At 45.2% G+C, this 9086-nt stretch overlaps 1 protein-coding gene across 6 annotated transcripts in view; it reads right to left on the reverse strand.

Annotated features, from left to right (window-relative positions):
• YIPF1 (Yip1 domain family member 1) overlaps positions 1–6762 on the reverse strand; it is a 33102-nt gene extending 26340 nt beyond the window's left edge. For 3 of the 6 annotated variants that reach the window (XR_004989657.2, XM_036448155.2, XM_036448156.2), the window contains exons 1-3: positions 6608–6757; positions 5615–5692; positions 1813–1973 (exon numbers count right to left, since the gene is read on the reverse strand). Coding sequence is in view for 5 of the 6 variants with exons in the window: in XM_036448155.2 (XP_036304048.1) it covers positions 1813–1973; positions 5615–5645 (192 nt within the window). In the remaining variant the exon portion in view is untranslated. Of the gene's footprint in view, positions 1–1812; positions 1974–5614; positions 5693–6259; positions 6331–6594 lie in introns of all 6 variants that reach the window. The other 3 variants (XM_045584627.1, XM_036448150.2, XM_036448151.2) reach the window with 3 other exon arrangements.
• Between the last annotated feature and the right edge of the window lie 2324 nt (positions 6763–9086).

The following is a 9086-nucleotide window of genomic DNA, read 5'->3' on the forward strand; positions in this document are numbered from 1 at the left end:
CTGGACTGTAGAGAAAGGCACCTGGAGACTCGGAGATTGGGAGACCTGGGAACCCAGGAGCCACAGCAGGCAGGGTCTACAGTTGCATGCGAGTGAATACGCACAGAGGTCTGACCGCGGAGGTTGCTTCTGCCTCTCCATAGCAGAGTCAGAAGCTTCAGACTACAGAGACCCATCCCAATTCCGGGCGAGCCCCTGGGGTACCCACGCTCTTGCACGGGGAATCTGGGACGGTCAGGCAGAAACTCAGGGGAGCCGTGGAAGGCAGAAGTCAGGTGAAACTCAGGGTAGCGCACAAGGGCAAGGCTGACGGGAAGCCAAGACTGTCAGCTCAGCCCTGAGACTCCGCCCCATCCAAGATGAGCACAGAGGCTTCTGCAATTTGTAAGTCTCATTCTATAAGGCTGTCTCCAATACAGAAGGTATCCCAGAGTAGACACAGCTGATACCCACATCCAATTGGTCAATTCCTCCCATGGATACCAACAACAATAAAGACTTAGCTATAACAAGGCTGTACACGCAGTCCACAAAGGGGAGCACCAAGAGTGTCTACCTCAGGTAACTGGGGAGGCTGACCCACTGGGCCATAGAGGACACCAAACACACAAAGCCATCCTACCAACTCTGGGAAGCAGCGAAAATGCCAAGACAAGGAAATAGATCTCAAACGAAAGAGATGGAGGAGAACAAAAGACTGGATATAGAGTTCAAAACCACGGTTATAAGGTTTTTCAAGAATTTCCTAGAAAAGGTCGATAAATTTATTAAGACCCAACTAGAAATTAAACATAAACTGACTGAAATAAAAAATATTATACAGAGATTCAACAGCAGACTGGAGGATCACATGAATCAAGTCAAAGATTTGGAATACAAAGAGCCAAAGGACACTCCTCTGGAGAAGCAAGAAGAAAAGAGAATCCAGAAAGTTGAAGATAGTGTAAGGAGCCTCTGGGACAACTTCAAGAGTACCAACATCAGAAATATGGGGGTGCCAGAAGAAGAGAGAGTGCAAGATACTGAAAACATATTTGAAGAAATAATATCAAAAAACTTCCCCCACCTGGTGAAAGAAATAGACTTATAAGTACAGGAAGCGTACAGAACCCCAAACAAGAGGAATCCAAAGAGGAACACACCAAGACACATCATAATTAAAATGCCAAGGGCAAAAGACAAAAAGAGGATCTTACAAGCAGCAAGAGAAAAGCAGTTGGTTACCTATAAGGGAGCACCCATACAACTATCAGCTGATTTCTCAACAGAAACTATGCAGGCCAGAAGGGAATGGCAAGAAATATACAAAGTGATGAATAGAGAGAACCTACAACCAAGATTACTGTATCCAGCAAAGTTATCATTCAGAATTGAAAGGCAGATAAAGAGCTTCACAGATAAGAAAAAGTTAAAGGAGTCCATCACCACCAAACCAGTATTATATGAAATGCTGAAAGGTATTCTTTAAGAAGAGGAAGATCAAGTGAATTAAAAATCTGAGGAACAGAATAAACTGGTGAATATAATGGAATCAGGGGCAAAGAAAGGGAGTGGATTGATAATTATCAGGGGGAAAGGGGTGTGGGGGGTGCAAAAAGAGACTGGATTAAAAATTTTTAACTAATGGATGAGGACAATGGTGGGGGTGGGGGTGGGGGAGAGGTAAGGGCAGAGGGTGGGGCGGGAACCAAGTAGAAGGGAGCTATGAGGGGGAAAAGGAGAAACAATTGTAATAATCTGAGCAATGAAGATTTATTTTTTAAAAATAACAATAAAAATAAATAAAAAACAATTTCAAAGACAAGTACAAACCTCAGTTTTGTCAGAGTCATCGTTTCCCAGTAATTCGTCATCCTCTTCTCTCCCAGAGCCTCTTGGGGGTCCTGGCCTCTTGGGAGATTCACCAGGACCCTCAATGTTTATGGTGGTGGCATCTGGGTTTGCTGCTAGAGAAGTGGCTACATCACCAAATTCTGAAATCAAGTAGAACACAAATGTATCAAAAGCCTTAGCCACACTAGAAATGCACTACTTATAATTTAAAGACAAGCTGTTATAACCTCAACCTTGCTATAGACCCTAATACAAATGGCAAAAAGGCTCTGAAAAAAAGATGTCATCTAGAAATCAAGCTGACAGAGAATAATATTTATGAAGACAACAGAAGTTGGAATCAGACCTAGATTTTAGCTGTAGCTCAGCTACTTACATGAACCTGAGTAAGTAACTTAATTTCTGTAAGCCTCATGTTTTCATCTATACAATGGGGAGAATGTTTACTCTAAAGAATTTTGAGAAAGTTAGGAATATTACCTAAGTAAAGCCCTTGGCAGAGTGCCTGGCCCACAGCAAGTACCCAATCTAAACCTTTCTTTGATTCTAATACAAAATTTAATTACATAAGTTATTTTTTCCAATAGGCCTATGTCATATGGGAACAAAATTTAGAGTACAAACCGCAGAATAAAATCACTTTTAGTCCCACCACATAAAGGTAACCACTATTAACTTCTGGTATATTTCCTTTTCTCTATATAATAAGATTCATGCCAGAAGATCATTCATTCATTTAACAAATATTTACTTAATGCCTACAGTGTACCAAGTACTAATTTAGGATGTGCTAATACTATGTAAACAATTTTGTATCCTGTTCTGTCTACTGGGGGTTATATAAAAATGTTTTTTCCATTTTTATATCAGTCTACACAATGATCACTTATGTGGCTACATAATATTCTATTAGCCGAGGTTAGGGAGAGTAGGAGAGAGATACCCTAAGGCAGTAGTCAGCAAACTGCAGCTCTGTTGACTAATGAGTTTGCCAACCACTGGAATAGGGGCTTAATCACCAGGAACAACAACAGGCTGTAATTATTGGAATCAAGAGTCTAGGTCGGTGGTCGGCAAACTCATTAGTCAACAGAGTGGCAAACCGCAGCTTGAGAGCCGCAAGTGGCTCTCGAGCCGCAGTTTGCCGACCACAGAGCTATGCAAATAGTTTTATGGAGAGAACTAAAGTGACTGAGATTAATTGGATGGCTGGTATGTTACAATTATTTAAGCTTCAGTCTCCAATGTTTGACTGTTGAAGCAGCATGAGGTCCTTTGTTTAAGTGAAGACCCCATAAACCTGGGTAAATTACTCCATACCTCTGAGTCTCTGTTTCTTCAACTATAGAATGTAGATATACCTTCCTTACAGAGAGATTAGGGGATGATATGAGATAATAAGTATTGTTATAGCTATCTTTTATTGACTGGACATAGCCTTGACACTTCAAAGACACTTCACGACCTTGCCTGAAGGAATCAGACCAATAAAGATATACTTAAATTTAAATATTTCATATTTAAGTACAGTTTACCAGGGGAAAGGGGCAGTCAGAAGGAAGAACAGAGAGTGTCCGATGAGAGGTATAAAGGCCAAAGAGGTTCAAAGGAAGATGATGACCCATCTAGCTGATGGGATTTGGAAAGGCTTCTAGAAGCTGCCATATGAGAGGGATGGTCAGAGTGGTGGGGATGGCATCTCATGCAGAGGGAAGGGCAAGACCTAGAAGATGGAAAACATGTCCCACGGCGGAGGAATAGCACATGGCATAGTTTGGTTGAAACGTAGAATGTATGATAACTGTTCACACCTTCTGCTCTCTTGGTTATTCTTGCCCATCTCTGCCCTTGAGGGAAAGACTGGAACGTTCTCATTTCTGCCACCAACGTTCTCTACTTCTGACCTATCCCATGCTGTTCTGCCTCTGTTCCGTTCCTGACACAATGTCTTCCACCTGCAGAGTGCTGAACTCCTCTTGTTCATCTTCTAACACTACCTCTCTTCCTCAGGGAAGCCCTCCATGACCCCCAGAGCGAGTCCTTAACATGGTTTATAAAGTCCTGTGAGACTGGGCTCCTCTCCAACCTCACACCTCACCCTGTGACAGCCTCCCCCACCATCTGTGCTCTGGGTCCATGGCCTTCTTTCAATTACTTGGGGGGGAAATCAAGCAAACTTCCTCCCTTCGCAGGTACTTTGTATGTGCCACTTTGTGTTTGAATGTTCTCACACTGTACTGACATAGGATGGCCAAAGAAGGCCTCTCTAATGAAGTGCGATCTGAACAGAGTGAGGGAACAAGCCATGTGGCTATATGGAGTAACAATATCCCAAACAGAAACATGACACAAAAGCCCTAAAGTCTAAGTGTACATGGTGTTTAAAATATATTTTATTGATTTTTTTACAGAGAGGAAAAGAGAGAGTTAGAAACATCGATGAGAGAGAATCATCGATCACCTGCCTCTTGCACACCTCTCACTGGGGATGTGCCCACAACCAACATACATGCCCTTGACCGGAATCGAACCTGGGACCCTACAGTCTGCAGGCCGACGCTCTATCCACTGAGCCAAACCGGTTTCGGCTGTACATGGTGTTTAGAAGAAAGAGTGATGGGGTCTGTGTGGGTACAGCAGAGAAAGGGCAAGAGTAGTAGGAGATGAAATCTGAGTGGAGGGCTAGATCATGTAGAGACTCCTAAGCACAGAATGGGCTCTGGATTCTACTCCTAGTGAGATGAGAGCTACTGGAAGGTTTATAGGAATGATATGGCTTTCTGGCTGGAAAATACCTACTGGAGAGGAGCAAGGAAGGAAAATGGAAGACCAGAAGGTAATCCAGACAAGAGGTGATCATGACCTTGAGCATGGTGGGAGAGGAGCAGAGATGGTGAGAAGTGATCAGATGCTGGAAGTACTTTAAAAATAGAGCTGATGGTTTTTGCTGATGAAATGGATTTCTCATCATATCTCTTCCTCAGATAGTAGTGAGATAGCATAGGTTGTGAAGGTCAGCTACTTGGGTGCAAACCCTGCTTTAGCCCTTATTAACTGTATTAGAAACCCGGTGCATGAAATTCGTGTACTCAATGGGGGGGTCCCTCAACCCAACCTGTGCCCTCTTCCAGTCAGAGCCTTTGGGGGATGTCTCACTGACGATTTAGGCCTGCTTCCTGTGGGGAGCAGGCCTAAGCCATCAGACGGATGTCCTTAGCACTAATGCAGAGGCAGGAGAGGCTCCCATCACCACTGCTGTGCTCGCCAGCATTAAGTCCGGCTTCTGGCTGAGCTGCATTCCCCCGTGGGAATGCACTATCAGGGGGTAGTTCCTGCATTAAGCATCTGCCCCCTGGTGGTCAATGCACATCATAGCAACTGGTTGTTCTGCCATTTGGTTGATTTGCATGTTAGCCTTTTATTATATAGGATGACCATCAGGCAAATTACTTAATTTTCCTATACCTCAATTTCCTCATTGGTAAATAGGGAGAATAAAATAACTGTTTCAACCCTGTTTGTAGAAGCAAAGCAGGAATTCTATTCAGATTTTCTGTAATCACTGTACTAAATTTATGAGTTTACCATCTGAAGGGTTATTTAACGAAAAAGAACAGCTAGTGTGGACAAACAGAAAAACCTGGATGGGGCCAACATTCTTTTACCCATATGTTTGAAATGATCTTTTTTAATGTATGTGCCAGCTTTGCAATGAAAATCTGTTGCTGTGCCTGCAGAAATACCGAGCATAAAGATGGAAGTGGGCACACAACTGATGTACCTTCAAACTGCAAGTCATCTACAGCTGCCATTCAGCCAGTGGTCTTCTCCCAATTATTAGAAAGCAAATTGCAGAGGTCTAAAAGGGAAAAACGAATAAACTTAAGCGGATACAAAAATAAAATATCTGCAAAGAAATCTTATTTCAGCATTCAAAATGATATTTGCTTTTCTTTTTAGTGGGGTTCCATAGTTTTTATATAAAGATAAAGCATCAGCCCTGGCTGGTTTGGCTCAATGGATAGAGCGTCGGTCTGCGGACTGAGAGGTCGGGGGTTTGATTCCAGCCAGGACACATGACTGGGTTGGGGGCTCAATCCCCAGTGTGGGGCGTGCGGGAGGCAGCCAATCAATGCTTCTCTCTCATCATTGATGTTTCTATCTCTTTCTCCCTCTCCCTTCCTCTTTAAAATAAGTAAAAAATATATTTTTTTAAAAAAGATAAAGCATCCGATATTATATAAAAACTAAGTGGGGGAGAGTCCAAAGGAATTTCATCCAATTTTACTCACTATGTGTTTAGGGACCAAGAGCAGCCTGGAGATGGAAGGATAAAGTTGAGAAAGGTGCCTCTGAGGACAGCGAAAAGCAAGAGCAGTTAAGCCTAGCTCGTGGTTACAGTCATAGGCTCTGTGGTCAGACACACCTGGGTTTCATTCCCGATTCTGCTGCTCCTCGCAGTGTAACTGTGAGCTCCTGGGGCCTCAGTTTCCTCATCTGTAAAATGGGTTCATAATGGTTCCTACACACACGGTGTTGGGGACAGGGGCATTAAATAAGGCGGTAAAGCGCTTATGCACAGCCAAGTAGCAGGCACTGGAGGGAAGACGACCCTGCAGCCTGTAATACCCTGAGCAAAGGAAGGTCTGGGAGAGAGCTGCCCAAGAAGCAGAAGCGATGTCAGGAGGAGGAGCTGGGCCTCAGTGGCCGGGGCGGGTAGGGGGTCCCGGGCCCACTTGGTCCCAGGCAGGCCCCGCACACCTGGCCGCCTCACCTCGGGGGCCTCGGCGTCCAGCCGTCCTGCCGCCCAGCCGTCCAGGAAGGCTGGGGCCTAGGATGCTGTCTGCACCGGTTCCGGGTCCCTCCGAGATGCCGGAAGCCGGAGATCCGGGGGGCGGGACTTCTCCGCCTACTTCAGGGAGCGCCCAGCCTCCTTAAAGAGACAGCAGCACCTCCAGGCAAAGGTGGGCGGCGGCAACCCGACCTACCTGCTCCCTCCGTCGCCGCTTCCGGTGCGAGGCTCCGGCTCTTAAAGAAACACGCGCGAGGGGGGCGCGCCGAAAAGCCGCCGCGCTGCTCGCCTTGCTCCGGCGGAGTGTGCTTTCTGTTTTTGTTTATGCCTCTTTTTCATATTGAAATAAAAAGAAAAAATAGCGTAACGAAGGACGACTGTGAAAATAAAAGTCATCAATCCCTTCCCCCCAATTCTTTTTGACCATAAAAATGTAATTAACCAGCGAGGGAGTTGATTCGTCCATTACTCTGAGTTTTGTGAATGAGCGATCCAACACCCCAGGAAGTCCGCCTGATGCCGGGGTTGGGGTTGGGGTTGGGGTAGGTCCGGATTGGCTCACTCACCTCGTGTCTGACCGCCACTCCAATATAGATGGTGCAATTGCACTGAGGGGACCTGGGGAGTGACATTGTCCAACCTGCGGTATTTTTTTTTTAAATATATTTTATTGATTTTTTTTTTACAGAGAGGAGGAGAGAGGGATAGAGAGCTAGAAACATCAACCAGCTGCCTCTTGCACACTCCCTACCGGGGAATGTGCCCGTAACCAATGTACATGCCCTTGACCGGAATCGAACCCAGGACCTTTCAGTACGCAGACGGATGCTCTACCACTGAGCCAAACCAATTTTGGCCAACCTGCGGTATTTGGTTACTGCCTACACACACACCCAGGTTTTGGTACCAATTCCTCCTCCTAGGGGGCGCTTGCCTTGGTTTCCCAAGACGTCTTTGCTCCCCTAGTCCCCTGGGCGTATTTCTACCACCACAACCTTTCTTTGCCCATCTTTGCCACCTGTGAGTGCTTTGAGGGCAAGGATCAGGAATGATTCCGGTCTTTGGGTCCTTGCTGGTCCGTCTATGGTGGGGCACACGAAATAGTTGCTCATGAAATCTAGTTCTGGCTGCTATCTGACCAGCATAAGCCAAATTCACAGATCTCACAAGATGGATCCTGAAACTTTGCCTCAGGGCAATGGGCCCTTGTGGTCAGTTGGAAAGATTTTATATTGGACTACGACTAAGATGACTACTACTGCTACCACTACACTAGCTTTATATTTTTTTAATTTTTAAAAATATATTTTATTGATTTTTTACAGAGAGGAAGGGAGAGGGAGAGAGAGTCAGAAACATTGATGAGAGAGAAACATCCATCAGCTGCCTCCTGCACACCCGCCACTGGGGATGTGCCCACAACCAAGATATATGCCCTTGACCGGAATCGAACCTGGGTGAGTCCGCAGGCTGATGCTCTATCCACTGAGCCAAACCGGTTATAATTATACTAGCTTTACTGTGTGTGTGTGTGTGTATGTGTGTGTGTGTACTTACATAAATATAGTGTGTTTATTGAACTGGCATCATGATTAGGCTTTACACATGCAATATCTCTAATCCTCAGAACAATCTGTAAGCTTGCGGTGATGATCCTGTTTATGAAGAGAAAGCTGAGGCTTAAGAAGTTGCAGGGTACTTTGGTAGAATATATACCAGAATGAATCTCAATGTACAAATTCAGGAGTGCAAGTGCATTAGACCCTCTTACAGCCCATTTCAGATTCCCGTGGCTTCACCGGCTGCTTATTTCACCACCACTAATCTTATTCTGGCGTCAGCAGGTATAACCTAAGTGAGTTTCACCACCAGCCCATACTTCATCTTCTCACCTCTGCATCAGGGCTTGTGTCTTGATACTATGGGGTCGTAGGACTGCTGGAACCACTCAGGACCCAGACAGTTACAACCCAAAGGTGCAGGTGTGGGGAGTGGTTGACGCCTCAGAGGGCAAATCTTTGACCGATGGTGTCAACAAATGAATACATGCTTTATCCTTTTTCCTCTTGGACAGATGCTCCTCAGACAGCTCCTAGAGCTTTCAAAATATTTCCCAGGGGCGAGCAACCAAATGCCTTTGGAAGTGGCCGGTTTAGTAATGGGTCCTTCCTCCCCAGCTTTACAACCATCTTTCACTCCTGGTCCTTGGATTCACACTTGCCAGTACAGTATGAGGAGCTCACACTAAGGCATGTTGGTACCAAGAGTGGCCCCAGAAAGTAGCCCTCAGGATGGAATTTTGGAGCTAGAGTGCTCACCAGTCAGACTGCAACAACAACCCCATTGCTAGTGTATGTGTGTTGGGAGGGAATGATAACACCTAGACTATCTATTTCTTCTCTTAGAAACACAGGTAAAAGTTATATTGACATATAGTTATAAACACATGTAATATTTGGTT

The sequence above is a fragment of the Pipistrellus kuhlii genome, unplaced genomic scaffold (assembly GCF_014108245.1).
Source record: "Pipistrellus kuhlii isolate mPipKuh1 unplaced genomic scaffold, mPipKuh1.p scaffold_m20_p_2, whole genome shotgun sequence".
Lineage (NCBI taxonomy): Eukaryota > Metazoa > Chordata > Mammalia > Chiroptera > Vespertilionidae > Pipistrellus > Pipistrellus kuhlii.